Here is a 20,613-nt window from a genome sequence, read left to right on the forward strand (position 1 = left end):
TTTAAAGTGATTAAAATAATTTGTGAAGAGGGTTTTAAAAAGAATAAAAGCAATTCACAAGCCACCTGAGGAAGCGAAATGGTGAGCTCTGCGCATGCGCCAGTCTCCTACTTTACGCTTGCGCTTGTGTGCGCGCGCGCGTGTGTGTGTGTGATATTAATAAGGGCCGCCCTCCTCGGGGTAGTTTTGGGGCTTCTACGCTTTCGGAAGTCGACACTCTTGAGGGGGCCCCGTTGGTAGTGGGTCGGCATCGGGGACGATGGGGGACAAGAAGCGGAAGAAGGACAAGGAGGACGACGGCAGGGTGACTTTGAAAAAGGAAATCGGTCTTTTGAGCGCCTGCGCCATCATCATCGGTGAGTTTGAGCGCCTTTTTAGTTCGACCGCTTCCAAATCCGAACACCTTAAAGACCGTTCGACTTTGAGCTACGAACGTCGCACGGTTGCGCGCATTCGTGACTCAAAGCAGCGATTTTTCTTGCCAATAAAGTGTCTTTTTTTCATTATACGTGCGATCGGGTGGGATGATGTTGCGGACTGGACTTCGTGTCGGGTTTTGGGGGCGGAAAGTGTTGGGGAAGTGCTTCAGCTTGCCTACGTGGCTGGCTGGATCGTGTCGGACTGGAAAAACCATGCGCGCGCGCCTGCTTGGAGAAGAAAGACATCGATCGCATGTTGTAGTAGTTGATGCACAGTGGAGGCTGGATGCTAAAAGTGCAGGAAGTGCATGGCTTCCTCCCACAAGCTCGTCTTACGCACTGCTTTTACAAATTCGTGCCTACTAGACTCCATGTGGGCCGGACTATTTTATTTTTGGGCTCAAAAAGTCCATTTACTGGTGGCCATTGACACCAAGGCGCTGGAAGATGAGGATCTATTGTTTGAGTTTTTTATTTATTTAAGAAGGGATAGCCTATATCATGTGTCAAAGTGGCGGCCCGGGGGCCAAATGTGGCCCGCCGCATCATTTTGTGTGGCCCGGGAAAGGAAGTCATGAGTGCCGACTTTCTGTTTTAGGATCAAATTAAAATGAAGAGTATAGATGTATATTAAATTTCCTGATTTTCCCCCTTTTAAATCAATCATTGTAATTTTTTAATCAATTTTTTCTGTGTTTTTAGTTCAAAAATCATTTTGTAAAATCTAAAAATATATATAAAAAGCTAAAAAGCTAAATAAACATTGTTTTAGATCTATAAAAAACTGAATATTCAGGGCTTTTAATCCAGTTCTTTTAACCCATTTATAAAAAAATATATATATATTATATCTAAAATGTTCCGGCCCACGTGAAATCAAGTTGACGTTAAAGCGGCCCGCAAAGCAACCCGAGTCTGACACCCTTGATGTGTATATTAGGGGTGTCAAACTTTTTTTTGTCGATTTTACGGTTTTATTTGCTAGGCCCTTATGGTATAATTATAATAATTTGTCATTTTAATTCCTTTAATCTGCCCTGTGATTAGCTGGCCAACAATTCAGGGATGTCCCCCACCTGGGACAGCCTCCAGCACCCCCGGCAACCCTTGTGAGGGAGGAGAAGCGGTTTGGAAAATCAATGAATGAATGACTTCCCTTAATCAGAAAAGGGGTGAAAGATTTTGACACATTTTAGTTTGACACCCTTGGCCTATATTAATGAAACTACAGTGGTACCTCGAGATACGAGCTTAATGCGTTCTGGGACTGAGCTCGTATATTGATTTACTCGTAACTGAACGTTTCCCATAGGAATGAACTAAAAACTAATTAATTCGTTCCAACCCTCTTAAAAAAACACCCAAAACAGGATGTTGGATTGGAAAAATATTTTTATTTGTTCTAATTCACCATCTATTAACAGAGTAACAAATAATTAGTGGTTTAGTAGTACTAAAATGTGTTGCAGTTGCACTCAGGCCCCTCAGGGGTACCAAGGGGTGAGTCTAAAACAAACGTAAGACGATACCTTGAGCTATAATATCGTGCTGGCATCCAACATACACAATGTACAAACTGGAATACTACTGTATACACTCAAAACAGCCATCTTGGAACAGCTGTGATTCCCGGAGACGGAGACAACATCAGTCGTCAGGAAGAACATTCTGGGTATTTTTAAGCAGAAAGTATCAAGGGAGGACACAAAGGACACACCCTTAACATTAGGGGGTCCTCACCCATGCTATCTGACTGTCAACTGGGACCACTGTAAATCTGGCAGCGTTTCATTGCGTTCACATGACTCCATTCCACGAGTTCCTTTCTAGCCGTGACGTTAGCTTCTGGCGTGGGGGAGGCGAACTGAGAAGGGGGGGGGCGTCATGTTATGTTGGCCGCGGGGAACAATAGTGTCAGTTTTCTTAGGAACGCAAGTTTCACGCAAATACTCGCTCACGTGCTAGCTGAGCCTATTAGCATCTCTTTGATCGGGCGTTTTTGACTGGAAACTGAAAGGAAAGGGTGCTTGTTTGTTGTTTTAGCCTTAATAGCATGAGGATATCTTCATACCTCTACTTACAAAAGTCTCTAGGTACGAAATTTTTGCATTCTAAGTCTGTTTAAGTAAATTGGACATCTATCATTATCAATAGCGTTTAATGAGTCCATTTTGCGTCACTTCCGCTACGCTTCCGTACGCTAGCGAACAGCATCACAAAGGTACGCCAGTGGCTAGCATCACATAAGTACGCTAGTGGCTAGCATCACGTAAGTACGCTAACGGCTAGCATCACGTAAGTACGCTAGTGGCTAGCATCACGTAAGTACGCTAGTGGCTAGCATCACATAGGTACACTAGCGGCTAGCATCACATAAGTACGCCCGTGGCTAGCATCACATAGGTACGCTAGCGGCTAGCATAACAGGTAAGATAGCGGCTAGCATAACATAGGTACGCCAGCGGCTAGCATAACATAGGTACGCTAGCGCCTAGCATAACATAGGTAAGATAGCGGCTAGCATAACATAGGAACGCCAGCGGCTAGCATAACATAGGTACGCCAGTGGCTAGCATAACGGGCACGCCAGCGGCTAGCATAACAGGTACGCTAGTGGCTAGCATAACATAGGTATGCTAGCGGATAGCATAACATAGGCACACTAGTGGCTAGCATAACATAGAAACGCTAGCAGATAGCATAAGTACGCAAGCGGCTAGCATAACATAGCTACACTAACAGATAGCATAACGTACGCTAGCATAACATAGGTACACAAGCGGCTAGCATAACATAGCTATGCTAGCCGATAGCATAACATACGCTAGCCTCGTGTCATGCTAGCGCCCTATTGGATGAGGCGTCCAACGTATTGACAAAAAACAAAATATACGCAAATGAGACGGCGCACTATAACACACAGGTGCGTTTTATAGATGTGAAAATACGGTAATTCTATACGGACAGTTTGAATGCGCTACAAAGTCCACCACGGGCCGGATCGCACACGCCGGCGGTACACCTCCGGTCCGCGGGCTGCGGGTTTCGCACCACCGTCGGGGTTGTTTTGGGAGCAGTTTATGACATAACAAAGGCAACAGAGCGCTTACGCAACATCTGACGCGGCCTCCGCCAGCGAACGTGACAGGCACGAACGCTCATCTCCGCTGATGTCGCATCATTAGCGGAGCCCGAGAATGCTGGAAACGCAACTGGGCTTTGATGTGGCGCGATGGGGCGGCCATGGCGTGCCAGGGGACGGAATGCCGTGAAAATGACATTTCGTTGACGCGCACGCAAACTTGGAGGCGTCCTTTCTTTCTTGATGGTTTGACAGCTAGTTGGGATAGCCAGCGGCAAGCCATTAAAAAACATCATCTTCTCTGCCGCTTATTCTCAGAAAAGTTGCGGGATCACGAGATTTACAATATTTACTCGGATATAAGCCGCCTTAAAATTCAAAAGCCTTTATTGTCATCATACACAGTTGCGTATAACGAAATTGGTGGTGCTACTCCAAGCTTTTCAATGTGTTTTCCCAGGTTAAAAAAAAAACATAAATAGTAGTATAAAAGTATAAAAAGTCATATCCTGGCTAGGTGAATTCTGAAATATTGCACATAATTCTAAAATATTGCCCAGGATGCATTACAGTGTGGTCATTGAATCATTGAATTTGACTGTATAAGCCACCCCGTGATTGACAATTTTCACCTCCATATTCATGGTTTTAATAGGGAATACAAATGTGTTACTTTGAAGGGAAAATCTTATGGAAAATCATCACATGTGGTATTTATGAAATACTGTATGAAAAGCACATTATTCAGGTGAATATCATAAAGAATTAATTCATCCAGTATTGGTTGTTTTCTTACTGCAAAACAGAAAATAACCAACAAATAGTAAATGTTGCTTAACCGACATCTACTGGTGAAAAAGAGTATAGCAAGTAATGTGCGCATACAAGCCATACCGTTGATTCAGTCATCATTTTTTTTGTTACATTACAAGGGTGTCAGACTCGGGTTGGTTTACGGGCCGCTTTAACGTCAACTTGATTTCACGCGGGCCGGACCATTTTAGATATAATATTTCAATTTTTTTTTTAATAAATGGATTAAAAGAACTGGATTAAAAGCCTTGAATATTCAGTTTTTTTATAGATCTAAAACAATGTTTATTTTAGCTTTTTATATATATTTTTAGATTTAACAAAATGATTTTTGAACTAAAAACACAGAAAAAATTGATTAAAAAATTTCATTTATTGATTTAAAAGGGGGAAAATCAGGAAATTTAATATACATCTATACTCTTTATTTTAATTTGATCCTAAAACAGAAAGTCGGCACTCATGATTTACTTTCCCGGGCCACACAAAATGATGCGGCGGGCCAGATTTGGACCCCGGGCCGCCACTTTGACACCTGTGAGCTACAAATACGACTTATATGCGAGAAAATATGTTTTCTTGATTTTATGTTATGTGAAACGTGTGTTTTTTTTGTTTCTAGGACTCAACGTAATGTCTGTGTCACCACAAAAGTGCTTTTTGGGTAATATTAGAAGATTGAAGTAATATTGGGAGGAAAAAGTCATAAAATGAGGGGTTAAAAAAACTTTTGGTGACATTAGTTGGGTGTGAAAACTTCAGTCGGTAGAACGATAGCGATCTCGATTCCGAGGACTGACGAAGGACGGGTGAGGGAGCCAAAGAAAGGAAAGGTCATAAATCGAACCCCCCCATTGGTTGTGAATCAGAGGGAAGTCCATTACTATGCCGAAAGCAAAACACGACTTTCCGACTGCCATTGAAAGCCAGGAACTGCTGCTTAAGTGCATTTACTCTACAAGTGTCCCCCGCATTTACTCTTTGGACATTAGACAAAAGACATTTCTTTGATACGGATTACCGTAACTGGAACAATGCAAAGTATTATTTCAGCGACAAGTTGTCATTCTAAAGAGAGCAAATGGCGGAAAAGCAACCGGCTAATTACTCAGACCGGTGATGGGCGTTGAATTTTTTCCGTGTTTTTTCCACGTTAGTCAGTGCAGAATGGCGGAGCTCGATCGCTAATACGAGAGGAGTACAGTGGTACCTCGACATACGATCTTAATCCGTTCCGGGACTGAGATCGTATGTCGAGCTTTTCGTAACTCGAGCGAACGTTTCCCATTGAAATGAATTAAAAACAAATTAATTTGTTCCAACCCTCTGAAAAAACACCCAAAACAGGATATTGGATTGGAAAAAAAATGTTTTATTTCTTCTAATTCGCCATCTATTAACAAAGTAACATATAACTAGTGGTTTAATAGTAATAAAATGTGTTTAATAGAAGTAAAATTAGACGCATTTAGCGGAGGGGAGAGACAGCGACATACACGGAGGCGGGGGGACTTTATCCACAACACAGTCGTAAACGAACAAACAAATTTAAATGAACTTGGATTAATATATACAGACACACTCAAACATACGTTTAATGTAACTTTACACAAAACTGAATTCTAATTTAGTTTTCATTTTTTTTACCTTCGTTCTGGGCGGGTTAGCTGTTTGCCACGCCTCCACCCTCACGTTCACTATCGATGGCCTGTTTGCTGTTGTATTCCCTTCAAAATATTCCGGAAATGATGCACACAAATGTCCTCACAATAGGTTAACGCACAACCACTTGCCAACGAGAAGTAGTCTTGAATAAGCGATCACGGGAGCTAACAGGCTAAGGAAGGAATAAGAGCCTACCCACGTATTGATTGTGGGTAATGAAGCTTTATTCTGAGAAAGGGTGCCATTGGCTATCGGCGTTGTGTGCACGAGTATACTTCATTACCCACAAAGCCCTCTTTTTGCCCACGCATGCACGTTGTGCGTTTCCTGGTCGAAACTCGTCTGAATAAATCGTTCAGTGCTCGTAGATATCTGTTATACACGAAAGAGATGCGGCAAAAAAAGACAGCCTCTCATGTCATGGCGGGCGAATTATTCGATCGAAATTTTCATCGTACCTCGAGCATGTCATAGGTAGAGCTGATCGTAGGTCGAGGTACCACTGTATATATTACTTCTCGTTGGCAAGTGGTGGTGCGTTATCCTATTGTGAGGACATTTGTGTGCATCATTTTGGGAATATTTTGAAGGGAAGACAAAAGCAAACAACCTTCGATAGGTTGCATCTGAAAGTCAGGGTGGAGGCGGGGCTAATAGAGCCTACTCAGGAGAAGAAAGGTATCAACATCTAAAACATTTTTTTTGCGTTAGTTAGTGCAGAATTAAGGGAAACGCAATGGGTCCAAAGAAAGCCGGTGCAATGAAGGGTAGTGCGAAGAAAAGGCGTATGATTCACTTAAGTTAAATTTAAAGTTTATGTTCCGTTACGAACGCATCCATAATATTAGTCTGTTCCTTCTTGGCAGGAAATATCATTGGTTCGGGCATCTTCGTGTCCCCCAAAGGCGTCCTAGAGCATGCTGGCTCGGTCGGACTGTCGCTCATCGTGTGGGTGTGCGGAGGCGGGATCTGCGTGCTGGGTTCCATGTGTTACGCCGAGCTGGGCGTCACCATTCCCAAATCGGGCGGAGACTACTCCTACGTGACGGAGATCTTTGGCGGACTCGTCGGGTAAGACTACAAATTCTGAACTATGTCCTTGTGCTGGATTGCGGGAATTACATTCAAGTTACGGTAAAGCAAAAAAAATCGAGTCCTCACCAAATTGCAAAATTATTCAAATTAAGCTTTCGTATTTACTCGCATATAAGCCGCATTTGTCGGACAAAAAATGATGACTGAATCCAGGGTACACCTTATATATATGTATATATGTATGTACGAACCTGCCGAATTATTTGACACTTTCCTAAATAAGTTTTGTGCCGTTTGTTGTGTGCGCCTCAGCTTCCTTCTGCTATGGAGCGCCGTTCTCATCATGTATCCCACCACGCTAGCCGTCATCGCTCTGACTTTCGCCAACTACGTGCTTCAGCCGGCTTTCCAGAACTGCCAGACGCCTTACGCCGCCACCCGGCTGCTGGCCACCATCTGCGTCCGTGAGTAATGCCATCACATTTTTAACAATTTACCATTAGCTTCAAGTCTTTCCATTTTTTTTTGACAATCCATATATATATATATATATATATATATATATATATATATATATATATATATATATATATATATTAGACAATCTGCTTGTACTAAAAAAATTGCCGACCAGAGCTGCCAGACCTAAAAAAATGACAAATTGTCACATTTGGTGGCCCTTTTTCCGCATTTTTTTTTTTAAAGTAAAGCTCAATATGATCTCATATCCTAATTCTTTTAAAATAGTTTCCTTTTATCAATAGTCCGTTCTTGCAAAGAAATAAAAAAAACACAAACAGCACTATTACAGTAATCCCTCGAATATCACGGCTTCACGACATCGCAGATTTTTCTCGGAGGATTTTTTTTTAATTACTTTTTTGGTACGTTCATAAAATGTGACGCTGAAACTCGCAAGCGGAAGCCACTCCCCTGTCCTTCGCTTGCTACTAGGACTCAGCACTGAAGTAAAAAAATACATAATAATAATTTAAAAAAAAATAGGGGTGACCCTACTTTGCTGTTTTTTGTTTATCATGGCCATGTCTGGTCTACATTAACCGCGATAACCGAGGGATTACTGTACTTTTTTAAATATTTTTTCCCCTACAAAAGTTGTTACAAGGCGTACACAATTTGAAATGATCAAAAAAAAAGTATAAAAAATGGTAAAAACGTATAAGCTGACAGCTATGTATAAAGAGGCATACTAAAAACTAAAATAAATAAACATTAAGTCTGGTTTCAGACAAAAATATTAAATGTTGAATATATGTTCATTTTAACAAAGGCTACAACTTAGATGAACTTGGATTTTTGGGAAGTAATTGAAAACGTTGGGTTTGGAGTGCGTGTAGCGTTTGAGTGTCAACTTTGACTGCAGGAATTCGGCACATGTGACATTTTTCACTGAAGTTTCACTTACACGTCTACAACAGCAACATGAAAAAAAGGGAAAATGTCAAGAGTTTTGTTACTCCAGGGTTGACTTTAACGGCCACATTCCATAGAAGGACCTTAGTGTGTAGCAGTAGAGTTCTGCCTCAGCCAACCATTTTTGTGCAAATATATACCTTTTTGGGAAATAATACCAATTTTCTGTTTTAGGATCAAATTCAAATGATTATAGATGTATAGGTAATATTTCCTGATTTTCCGCTTTTTAAATCGACAATTGCAATTTTTATAATCCAATTTTCTTTGTTTTTTAGTTACAAAGCCTTTTGTAAAATCTAAAAATAAATATAATATTTTCTGTTTTCTACTTTGTTATTGAACGTCAAATTTTTAATTTTTTAAAATCTCATTTTATCTCTAAAACTTTGTCTCAAAGTGAATGTATTCCCCAATATCTTAAAAGTACCTCTAACTGTTTTTTTAAATGAATGAATTAATTAATTTTAAATTTCTATCATTTTATCTTAAAAGTACCTCTAACTTTTTTTTATTAATGTATTTATTTATTTTAAATTTCTATCATTTTATCTTAAAGTACCTCCAACTGTTTTTTAATTTATTTATTTATTTTGAATTTATATCATTTTATCTTAAAAGTACCTCCAAGTTTTTTTATTAATATATTTATTTATTTTACATTTCTATCATTTTATCTTACTGTTTTTTAAATTAATTTATTTATTTATTATAAATTTCTATAATTTTATCTTAAAAGTACCTCTGACTGTTTTTTTAAATTAATTTATTTATTTATTTTGAATTTATATCATTTTATCTTAAAAGTACCTCCAACTGTTTTTTTAATTTATTTATTTTAAATTTCTATCATTTTATCTTAAAAGTACCGCCCACTTTTCTTTTTAAAAAATGTCTAACCTAATGATTTAAAAAAAAATCTATGTTAAGACACATTCTAGTTATTTTATGTGACTATATCTGACCAGATATGTATTTCAATTTTTGGTTTGCTTATTTTTTCTAAGAATAAAAATCCTTTAAGACCCGCCCTTGACTCAATAAATGTTAGTATTCTAGTGCTGAACTTTTTTTTGGTCACACTGGCACACAGATTTACCTGCGGAAAGACGAACGCTGTCGGTGAGGTCGACTCTCCGGCGTTACAGCGGAGGGGAAAAAGCGGGTTGAGGGTCACGGGTCGCGGGTCGGAGGGGGGTGGGTTCTTCATCAGCTGGGTCTGCGGCCAAACATTCACAGCGGAAGCAGTTTGAGTGGTGGGAGGAAAAGTTTTGCCCCTTGATGGATGCTCTAGAACGCCCCCCACTGTGAGAAAGAGTGCTGAAAGGGCATGAAGTCCCCCCAAAAAAGTTGCACACTTGCGGGCTAATAACCCTTGAAAACGGTAAAGGATGCAGTTTGCGGATTTTCTCTGTACAGAATTTTTTTTTACAGTACCGCTAGGATATGGTAGCATACCTGTCAACTTAATTTTTTTATACGTTTTTTGATCATTTCAAATTGTGTAGTCTGTATAACAACTTTTGTACGGGATTTTTTAGTACCGTATTTACTCGCATATAAGCCGCACCCTTAAAAGTGTCTTATATGTTGAATTTGACAATTTCTCGCGTATAAGCCGCCCCCTCATTCACAATTTTCACCTCCATATTCACGGTAGACCGTTAGCATGCCTGTCAACACTCGAACACAGCGTATTTTACGCACCATTAAAACTGCCTTAAAATCATTGAATTTCACAATTTCTCGCATATAAGCCGCCCCTGATTGACCATTTTTACCTCCATATTCATGGTTTTAATAGGGAATACAAATGTGTTACTTTAAAGGGAAAATCTTGATATAAATCATTGCATGTGCTATTTATGAGATACTCTATGAATCAAAACCACATTATTAAGGTCAATATCATAAGGAATGAATCCATCCAGTTATAGTTGTTTTCTTACTGCAAAACTGATAATAACCAACAAATAGCAAAAGTTACTTTACTGATATCCACTGGTGAAAAAGAGTATAGCAAGTATTGTGCGCATATAAGCCGTATCCTTGAGTCAGTCATCTTTTTTTTTGAGTTACATATACAAGAATTTTTTGGGTAAAATATGGAATAAGATTTTTTTTTTGTGTGTTGTAGTTTTCCTGACATGGGTGAACTGCTACAGCGTGCGCTGGGCAACCAGAATACAGGATGTGTTCACGGTGGGGAAGCTGCTAGCTCTGGGTCTCATCATCATTGTGGGACTGGTTCAAATTGGCCGAGGTAAGAACGCTAATGAGCTTCTTTGCGCCAAGTTCCGTTACACTTTAGCACTTTTTTTTTTAGCTGTTCTTGCATTTAAATTACATTGAATTCTTGCTAGCCTACAAGAGACATGGCCATATGTGATATGTTTATGACGGTCAAGGGACAATTTGTATTGTTGTTTTGAATTGAATTGAATGTTTTTATTGTCATTATTTAAGTGTAATGAGATTTAAAGCTTCACCATGACGAACACAAATAAATCATGAATAAATAATTAATAAATAGGGCAGCCCGGCGGATGAGTGGTTAGGGTGTCGGCCTCGCAGTGGCGGACCAGGGTTCAAATCCGGGTCGGTCCACCTGTGTGGAGTTTGCATGTTCGTCTGTGTGGGTTTTCTCCGGGTACTCCGGTTTCCTCCCACATTCCAAAGACCTAGGCTGATTGGACACTCTAAATTGCCCCTAGCTATGAATGCGATTGGTCCTTTGCCTCCTCGTGCCCTGCGATTGGCTGGCCAGCAATTCAGCCTGTTGCCCGTCGTTGGCTAGGCTAGGCTCCAGCACCCCCTGCGACTCTAGTGAGGATAAAGCGGTTCAGAAAATGAGATAATGAGAATTACTTATCATTGATGTAACTTTTTGAGAATCAATAAATAATAATTCAAAATAAATAAATAAGTAGTCATCTTAATCTGATTATGACGTTTTTTCTGTTGTTATCTTGTTCAGTGACTGAAAAACTTTTTTTTTTTAATGTAAAAATAATAAAAGAAAAGAAAAAACACTGAATTCTTTTGAGAAAAGTGAGTCTTAAAAATATACATCAAACTAATGGACAACTGGCACTATGATTTTACTAAGCTCCGGCACCCCCCACGACTCCAGTGAGGATAAAGCGGTTCAGAAAATGCGATGATAATCAATAAATAATAATACAAAATAAATAAAAAGGTAGTCAAAAACATCAATTAGTAGTCAGCTTAGTCTGATGATGATGTTTTTTTCTGTTATCATGTTCAGTGACTGAAAAAAAAACAATTTTAAAAATGTAAAAATAATAAAAGAAAAGAAAAAACACTGAATTCTTTTGAGAAAAGTGAGTGTTAAAAATATACATCAAACTAATGGACAACTGGCACTATGTTTTTACTAAGCTCCGGCACCCCCCGCGACTCTAGTAATGATAAAGCGGTTCAGAAAATGAGATGATGAGAGTCAATAAATAATAATACAAAATAAATAAAAAGGTAGTCAAAAACACCAATAAGTAGTCAGCTTAGTCTGATTATGATGTTTGTTATCGTGTTCAGTGACTGAAAAAAAAACAATTTAAAAGATTTAAAAAATAAAAATATACATCAAACTAATGGATGTTTGCACTTTGTCCCCAGGCTACTACGACGCTCTGGTGCCCAGCGTGGCCTTCCAGTTCAGTCAAGACCCGTCGGTGGGCCAGATAGCACTTGCCTTTTTGCAGGCGTCCTTCGCTTACAGCGGCTGGAACTTCCTCAACTACGTCACCGAGGAGGTGGTGGAGCCGCGAAAGTGAGTCGTCCAACGTCCTACGAAGCCGACGAAACCCAACATTTCCAAATAAACACCTGCTTTCCTCCTACTTTTCCAGGAACCTCCCCCGTGCCATTTACATTTCCATCCCTCTGGTGACCCTGGTCTACACCATGACCAACATCGCCTATTTCACCTCCATGACCCCCGAGGAGCTTCTGGCATCCAATGCAGTAGCCGTGGTAAGCCGTGGTGTCCAAACTACGGCACGTGGGCCAAAATATCATCCATCCCCCTTAAATACCGTCATTCATAACACGGGTCTTCTTATGGCAAGGGTGTCAGACTCGGGTTGGTTCGCGGGTCGCTTTAACGTCAACTCGATTTCATGAAGGCCGGACTATTTTAGATATAATATTTATATATATTTTTTTCATAAATGGATTACAAGAATTGGATTAAAAGTCCTGAATATTCCGTTGTTTTATAGATCTAAAACAGTGTATTTTAGCTTTTTTATATATTTTTAGATTTGACAAAATGATTTTTGAACTAAAAACACAGAAAAAATGGATAAAAAAATGACAATTATTGATTTAAAAGGGGGAAAATCAGGATATTTAATATACATCCATACTCTTCATTTGAATTTGATCCTAAAACTAAAAGTCGGCACTCATGATTTACTTTCTCGGGCCGCACAAAATGATTCGGCGGGCCAGATTTGGCCCCCGGGCCGCCACTTTGACACCTGTGTCTTATCTGTCCCATTAGACTTTTGGTGAAAAGCTGCTGGGCATGTTCTCCTGGGTCATGCCAATTTCCGTGGCCCTGTCGACTTTTGGAGGCATCAACGGCTATCTATTCACTTCTTCTAGGTAACACACACTCAAATGTAGTCAATAACCAAATTCTCCTTGCAGTTTTTTTGCGTACTTTAACTTGCAAGACATGCATTTTTATTTGGAGGTTAATTAATTTAAAAAAATGTGTGTGTGTGTATAGGTTGTGTTTCTCAGGAGCCAGGGAAGGCCATCTGCCACACTTGCTCGCAATGATCCACCTTAAGAACTGTACTCCCATCCCTGCGCTGATGCTATGCGTAAGTTACGTCGCTAAAACAGCGTACAGGACTTTAGCCCCGCCCGCAACTGAGTAGGCACCCTCGTTTATTGGGTCTTCTTACAGTGCTTCGCCACCATCTTAATCCTATGTATCGGTGAGACGCACAACCTGATCAACTACGTGTCCTTCATCAACTATCTGTCTTACGGCGTCACCATCGCCGGCCTGATCTACCTCCGCAAAAAGAAGCCGGACCTGATGCGACCAATTAAGGTATTACGGACCACCAAAATGCACTCATTGAACCCCTGCAGTGGACGGAAAAAAATGTTCTTGTGTGCGTGTTGTCTTTTTATGCGCATATAACATACCTGTCAACCTCTGCCGATAACTGCCCTTATAAATGATTATGATTCCCCTTACAAACCCCAAAAAAACCTTACAAACACCGTACGACTCGTACGGTGTTTGTAAGGTTTTTTTGGGGGTTTGTAAGGGGAATCATAAGCTACACGGCTAACGGAAACAACAATGAATAAGCCCCTCCCCTTTTTCTCGGCAGGTCAACTTGCTGATCCCCATCGCTTACATGCTCTTCTGGGTGGTCCTCCTCTGCTTCAGCCTGTACTCTGAGCCAATGGTGTGCGGCCTGGGCATGGTCATCGTGCTCACCGGCGTGCCCGTCTACTTTGTGGGGGTCTGGTGGAAGAACAAACCCAAGTGGATATACAGAATGACAGGTAACGGACGTCGGAGGGGCTCGCCCGTCGCCGTACCTGCGTATTTTCTTCATCATCTGGCCCTTCTCCTTGCAGAGAAAGTGACGTACGTGGGCCAGAAGGTGTGCTACGTGATGTTCCCTCAACAGGATCCCGCAGAAGGCCAGCCTCTCACATCTGACAAAGACAGAGATTGAAACTTTAGCGCCCCCTGCTGGCTGGGTAAATGGTTGAAATCTGTCGTAGATGAATTGGACAGCAGCACACACAGAGACCAGACTAACACACACATTTTTTGGGGGGGGGGCGCCCCAACGGTCAAAACGCAGTCTCTGTAAACGCCACGGGACTCGAACACGCGCACCGGACTTAAAGGCTTCTCCGCATGCAGCGCTTCCAATTTTTCCGACGCACAAGGGTGTCCTTAAAGGACCGGGGTGGGTTGCAATTTGAAAAAGAAGAAGAAAAATCCAAAAAAAATATGCATTTTAGACACTTAAGACAGAATTTTTCAGTTTCTGAAAGATTAATTTAAGTTTTAATGATTTTTTAAAAATCATTATCAATGCAAAGACACTTAACATCACTTTTATTTTCCTAAATAATGTGGTTTTTTAGGACTAACTACACTTTACTATCATTTTTTTGCATTTATTCAGTGTTCCTTTCCCACAAGGACTTTTTGGAGGGTTTCTCTCATTGGTTAAACCGGTCAAACAGCACCACCTGCTGCTACTCTAGAGGAATGCATTTTTTTCTTAAATTGTTGGGACAAATCTTTGCCAAAATTCATCCCTGGATGGATTTGAGCTATTTTATGCATGCAATTGTGCCTTATTGCTTACTGTTGATTTTTTTTTAAATATTTTTATTTGTGTCTGGGGAACAAAGCTAAACATTTATAAATGCCATCTTTTTATGTTAGGATAATCAACAAACAAGAGGTACTTATTTATATTTTAAATGCATATTAACTACGATTATACTGCTTGTTCTTTAGCTATGTACATGGTTCTTCCTGTTTTCTTTTTTTAATAATGTTGGTAACCCAAAGATATGTTGTTATATGCAAACTTGTTTTAATATGGGTTTTTCTAATCCATAATCCTGTTAATCTCTCTGGATGTGAAAAAAATGTATACTTGGAAAATACTGGCAATAATTAGCTTTTTCTACACCATGCTGTTACAGACTCATTCCAGAATGGATTAAATTATATTGAACACTTGAAATTTCGGTAGTTTCTTTTTTGCTTCCAAAATTCTTGAAATTATTTTATTTGACCAAAAAAAAGACCACTCACACATTCCAAATTGGATGCTGGTGCATCATTAATTTTGGAATTCTGACTAAATTTGCATTTAAAAAAGCAACAACTGCTTTTTGAGTGTTTTTCAGCATTTTTTGGGGGAAATGTCTGACTCATCTTGGAATGAGACTGTAACAAAAAAAATGTGAACTCAAGGGATACACTTCTCATTAAACATAGCATCTCTTCAAAAGCAGCAATTAGCTTAACTGCAGTGCTAACAAGCTAGCTAAAGGTCAATTAGCATTAAAATAATCAACTAAAGGTTCGAAATGCTCAAATTTTATTGATGCCAAGCACAGAAACGAAAAGCTATTTTTTACTCACACATTAAAAAAAACATGATAAAATACTCCTAGTCAGTAGTTTTGTACTTAGCTCAAATATAGAAATATATATTATATCCAGGCTACACTTTTGTTACCATTCCAGTATTGATATGGTTCCTTAATAGTCCCAATTCGGTTACTTTTGCATTCCAGAAAACTTCAGAAAATTAATAGAAAAATGGATTTCATGTTAACTTCTCGTTGCATTTTGTGTGTAGAGTTTGTAGTTATAATAATAGTTTTGGGGCTTTAAATTGAACAAACCTTGACCTTACAAAACAAGCCTCGTTTTATCAAAGGTGAAATAAATTGCTGTTTATAGCCGTAGCAAGCAAAATTTCCATAATATGGAGACTTTTTCTCTCTCCTACCCGTTTTATGACGATAACAACAAGGAAAAGAAGCATTTTAAGGCATTTTCGGAGATCACAAAAGGACATAATGAGCTAAGCAAGCATCAAAAGTCGAGGCAAAGTATGGAAATCTCAATTGAGATTCCATTCGATATCCTTGTTATATCAAGGAATAGTTTTTTAGAGCAAATATCTTAAAATAGACGCAAGAAATAGACATTTGTGGCACATGTAGGCAAGAAATAGACATTAGTGACACATGGTAGGCAACTCTCAGGGTGGCACAATGCGTAAAATGTACGTCGACACGAATACTAATTTAAACTACTTAAATGCATAATTGTGAAAAATATAAGGGGCACATACTACTTACGTTATATTATTCTGTGTAATAAAAATGCATCTTAAGTGATTTGTTTGCTCCGACGACTTTCTATTTTGTGAGTCATGAACATGATCGGACTGTACCATTTTGCATTGTTTCAGAGGGGTCAATTCTACTTTGTCCGTAATAAATCGGTGTTCGTGAATTAGGAAATAACTACGAAACAAATATCTTATTGGGTTATTTAAAAGAAAAACGTAGATTTTGGGAATATAATTTCCTGTTTTTGACTTTTGCGTCTTTAAACGTTCTGAACATTTGTTTCTTTAAACGTTTTGAACCCCGCTCGACAGTGTAAATGAAAGAATCCAATTGAAACCCGGAAATACAATTTAGACGCCAACAAAGTTAGTATTGTCATGCACAATTTATGACTTTTTAAAACCCTTAAAAGCATTCTAACTTATTAGCTACCATTGACTGTGGTAGACGTCCAATCCACTTTGACTATAAGAAAGAGAATGGCACTGAAACATTAACAATAAAGTCTTCCTAGTTTAAATGAATTGGACGTTATCTGGTGAATAAGCAGGCAATATATTAAATACTATGGAAAAATTCTACAATTTCAGTGTTTCTTGGGGCCATAACAAGTATATATTTCCATTTTTTAATTCAATTTAGTTTTAAATAACATTGCATTAATGTAAACATTTACTTAAAGATAATTATAAAAAATAACAATGATGAATAATTTAAAAGTGAGATAATGATGATTGATCATATTTAAGCATTTTAATTTTTTTCAAAGGTCTTAAGTGCCAACTTTTGAATAGCTATCCACTGTGGTCACCACTGTCCCTGAAAGTGTTAAATGGTGCTAAGTAGGTTTGAAAAATAAATTCTGACATGATCAACATCAGTTTTGCCTAATCCCTAATTAAAATACTAGCAAGAAGTAGCCAATTTACGACCAAACAAGCATACAAACAAAATTAACACACAACAATTTTTCCCATCACCAAGTTCCCTTTCAGCTTTCAATTTAAGTCCAAAATTGTTATTGTCATATAAAATAGCATGATCTTCCTTCCAAAATTTCCCAAACCATGTAGCAATGATATGTTAACAAGCGATCATTTCAAACTGTCCGTATCCAGTTCGCTGGCAAAGCATATTAGCATATTAGCGCAAGGTCGCTACTAGCGACACAAAGGCGGGCATGGCATCGCAACCTGTTGCGTAGCATTTAGCATGCTACAATCCTTCAGGTTTTTTATTTTCTCCAGGGGTTTTACAATCAGTTCAAATGGGAATTAATGGACCTCAAGGACACTTTGTTGCCGGGCAGATCGGCGGGCACCGCTCGTCAGCAAGGGGTCGGTTGACGACCCAAAGGGTCGCCGCCCTCCCCTTGCTTCCGCCGCCTCTCCTTCTCCCGGCACCTGATTTCCGGCACCCGACCGCCGCCGTCGCTATCCGAAGACGACGGGGACGTGCTGTCCAAGGGGTGGGCCGGGGCGCTAGCCGCGAGGGGATTGGCCTGAGAGAGAGGTCCGAGCGGGGAGTAGCGCCTAAGCGAGACCCCTTTAAGGTTCAGCGCCAGATCCAGAACCAGTTTTCTCGTTGGCCGAGGGTGGGGCCCGGTCAAAGGGGGCGGTCCCGATGATGCGTCGCTCGGGCCGGGTGCCTCCTGAGTCGGCGCCGACCCCTCTAGGCTTTCGCCCGATTGGTAGGATTGAGGAGAGGCGGAGCTCTCCGATGAGCACTCGGGAGGGTCGGCGTCCTCCGGGCGTCCCCGGACACGTTGGGCGTCTAGGTCGCCCCCCGCGGTTCGGTAGCTTTGAAGCCCCAGGTTGACGTGGGTCCCGGTCGGTGGGTCCAGAAGGGGGGCGTGGCCTCTTGGCCGGCCTTCCCGACGGAACAGTCGACGCCATAAGTGCCCAATGCGGCGCCGTGACGTGGAGGAGGCGGAAGATCGGCGACTGGTGTGACGTCTGAGTTGGCGGCTCATTGCCGAGCGTAGGTTCTGCAACATGGAGGCCTGAAAAACATCCAAAAATTGTCATATTGTGCCCCAATACCGATACTGAATTGAATTGAATGCTTTTATTGTCATGATAGAAGTGAGTTTTTTTTCTTGAATTTCATTCATAGACATCCAAATATGTTTTTTTAGTGTTTTTTCTGTTTGTCTTTTCTCTATTTTGAAATAAATGACCATATCGGACGCATTTTCTTGCGTCATGATGTCATAACATTATAGTGTTATGGCGTTGTCGACTTTTCATTCGCTTGCGTCATGACGGCAGACGCAATGGCGCCATTTTGTCGTGACGTCATCATCAAGTCATGACAAATTGCAGTTTTTTTGCAAGTCAGACTTTTTATTCGCTTGCGTCATGACGTCATGGCGGACACAACGGCGCCATTTTGTCGTGACGTCATTGTGTCACGCCGCCGTCAAATTGCAGTTTTCTTGCAAGTCAGACTTTTTATTCGCTTGCGTCATGACGTCACGGCGGACACGACGGCGCCATTTTGTCGTGACGTCATCAAGTCACGCCGCCGTCAAATTGCAGTTTTTTGCAAGTCAGACTTTTTATCCGCTTGCGTCATGACATCGCAACGGACACAACCGCACCATTTTGTCGTGACGTCATCAAGTCACGCCGCTGTCAAATTGCAGTTTTTTTGCAAGTCATGTTTTATGCGCATATAAGCCATACCCTCTATTCAGTCATCAATTTTGCCCGACAAAAGCGGCTTATATGCGAATAAATACGGTAAATAAATCTGAAGAAAAAAATCGTCTGAATCCACCGGCAAACCGGTCCCCGAATTCAACCTTTGCAAAAGCTCCGCCCCCTTTGTTACGTTCACTATGACGACAAGCTTGGCGACTCCAGCGCCATTTCTTGCGGGCGCGTGAGACTCACCTGTGCGGGGTTGTAGGCGGGGAAGTCGTCCACAGGCGGAATGAGTCCCTGCGCTATGAGCTGTCCGTAGGAAGGGGGCGCCTCCCTCCGTCCGAACTCCGCCTCCATGCGCGACAGTTGCGTCTCGAAGGCTCGGAAATCGCGGCCGCGGATGGCGTGTAGCTTGAGAGCGCAGCCCAGCGCCACCACCAGGAGCAGGCCGCACACCAGGCTGCCGATCAAGGCGGCCGTGATCACTTTGCGCGGCACGGCGGTGGGGCAGTCGCGCTCGTCGCTGCCGTCCGGGCAGTCCTCTTGGCCGTCGCAGCGCCAGGTCTCAAAAATGCAAAGGTTGTCGCCGCAGTGGAAGTTTCCCGGCTGGCAGTCGAAGCAGTTGCTCTCGTCCGAACCGTCGGGGCACCTCATGAAAAAATTACATTTGGGAATGTCAAACTATTTTTGGGACGACCACATTTTAATAATATTTGTACAAGGACTCTTCGGGTTGCCAGGTCCTCCACCAACGACCCTTTGCCCCGTCCACCAGTACGATAGTTTCTGCTTGGCTAGTGTTTGGCGAGTATTTTTGCCTTTTTGGGGGATATTATAGCCCCCAAACGAGAAAGCTAGGTCTTCCGGGTCCAGTCAAAAGAATAGTAATAACCGTAAAAATGAAGAATAACATTACAAAGAAGAGAGAAAAGGATACCGACACACAGGGGTAAAGATAAGATGCGTTCGGGGCAACGTTAAAGTGTTAAAAACTATCATACAGACCTTTTGTTGGCAACAGTCAAAGTAAAAAAATATAAAATAAAATAAAAAACTTCTGGTTCAAATCGGGCTGTGTGTTTGCCATGTTGATAAGTTGATTGCTGTGTTTTCTGGGCAGTCCCTAAACGCAACACAGGTCTGACAAGATGACGTTTTGGTTCAAATTTGTTAGCGTCATAGTCATATTCTGTGCTTTCACTTACAAATGAACAACTGAAAAGCCTCACTCTCTGTCAGTAAGTATGGCATCTTATTTTTTCATTTCAATGTATTGATGTTTTTTATATTATATATTATATTATATATTTTTTATATTGTATTTATATTGTATTTTGAATTGAATGCTTTTATAGTCATTACAGTAATCCCTCAATTATCGCGGCTTCAACTATCGCGGCTTCACGACATCGCGTTCTTTTCTGGAGAATTTTTTTTTGTCAATTAAATTGTTTTTGTTAATTTTTTTGTAGGTTCATAAAAATGTGAAAATCCACGCTAAAACTCGCAAGTGGAAGCCACTCTCCTGTCCTCCACTTGCTACTAGAACTCAGCACTGAAATTTAAAAAAATAAAATAATAAATATATATATTTTTTATAATGTTCATAAAAATGTAAAAA

The 20,613-nt window shown here is 40.6% G+C and overlaps 2 protein-coding genes across 8 annotated transcripts in view; one reads left to right on the plus strand and one right to left on the minus strand.

Annotated features, from left to right (window-relative positions):
• Nucleotides 1-20,613, minus strand: part of lrp3 (low density lipoprotein receptor-related protein 3) — a 29,445-nt gene that overhangs the window by 3,199 nt on the left and 5,633 nt on the right. Inside the window, exons 6-11 of one of the 7 annotated variants that reach the window (XR_013305554.1) lie at nt 19,242-19,641; nt 16,351-18,346; nt 14,044-14,163; nt 13,857-13,966; nt 9,548-9,667; nt 3,871-4,296 (exon numbers count right to left, since the gene is read on the minus strand). Coding sequence is in view for 1 of the 7 variants with exons in the window: in XM_077622898.1 (XP_077479024.1) it covers nt 17,672-18,346; nt 19,242-19,641 (1,075 nt within the window). In the remaining 6 variants the exon portion in view is untranslated. Of the gene's footprint in view, nt 1-3,870; nt 4,297-6,681; nt 7,471-8,206; nt 8,589-9,547; nt 9,668-13,846; nt 13,967-14,043; nt 14,164-15,577; nt 18,347-19,241; nt 19,642-20,613 lie in introns of those variants that run through there. The other 6 variants (XR_013305552.1, XR_013305551.1, XR_013305553.1 and 3 more) reach the window with 6 other exon arrangements.
• On the plus strand, nt 180-15,039 carry slc7a10a (solute carrier family 7 member 10a). Its single transcript, XM_077622923.1, has 11 exons — nt 180-356; nt 6,846-7,050; nt 7,327-7,478; nt 10,586-10,711; nt 12,088-12,241; nt 12,321-12,444; nt 12,977-13,080; nt 13,208-13,304; nt 13,391-13,540; nt 13,830-14,007; nt 14,083-15,039. Exons 1-11 carry the CDS (start codon nt 260-262, stop codon nt 14,181-14,183), a joined length of 1,488 nt encoding a protein of 495 aa, XP_077479049.1. The 5' UTR covers nt 180-259; the 3' UTR covers nt 14,184-15,039.

This window comes from Stigmatopora argus, chromosome 2, assembly GCF_051989625.1.
Source record: "Stigmatopora argus isolate UIUO_Sarg chromosome 2, RoL_Sarg_1.0, whole genome shotgun sequence".
Taxonomy (NCBI): domain Eukaryota; kingdom Metazoa; phylum Chordata; class Actinopteri; order Syngnathiformes; family Syngnathidae; genus Stigmatopora; species Stigmatopora argus.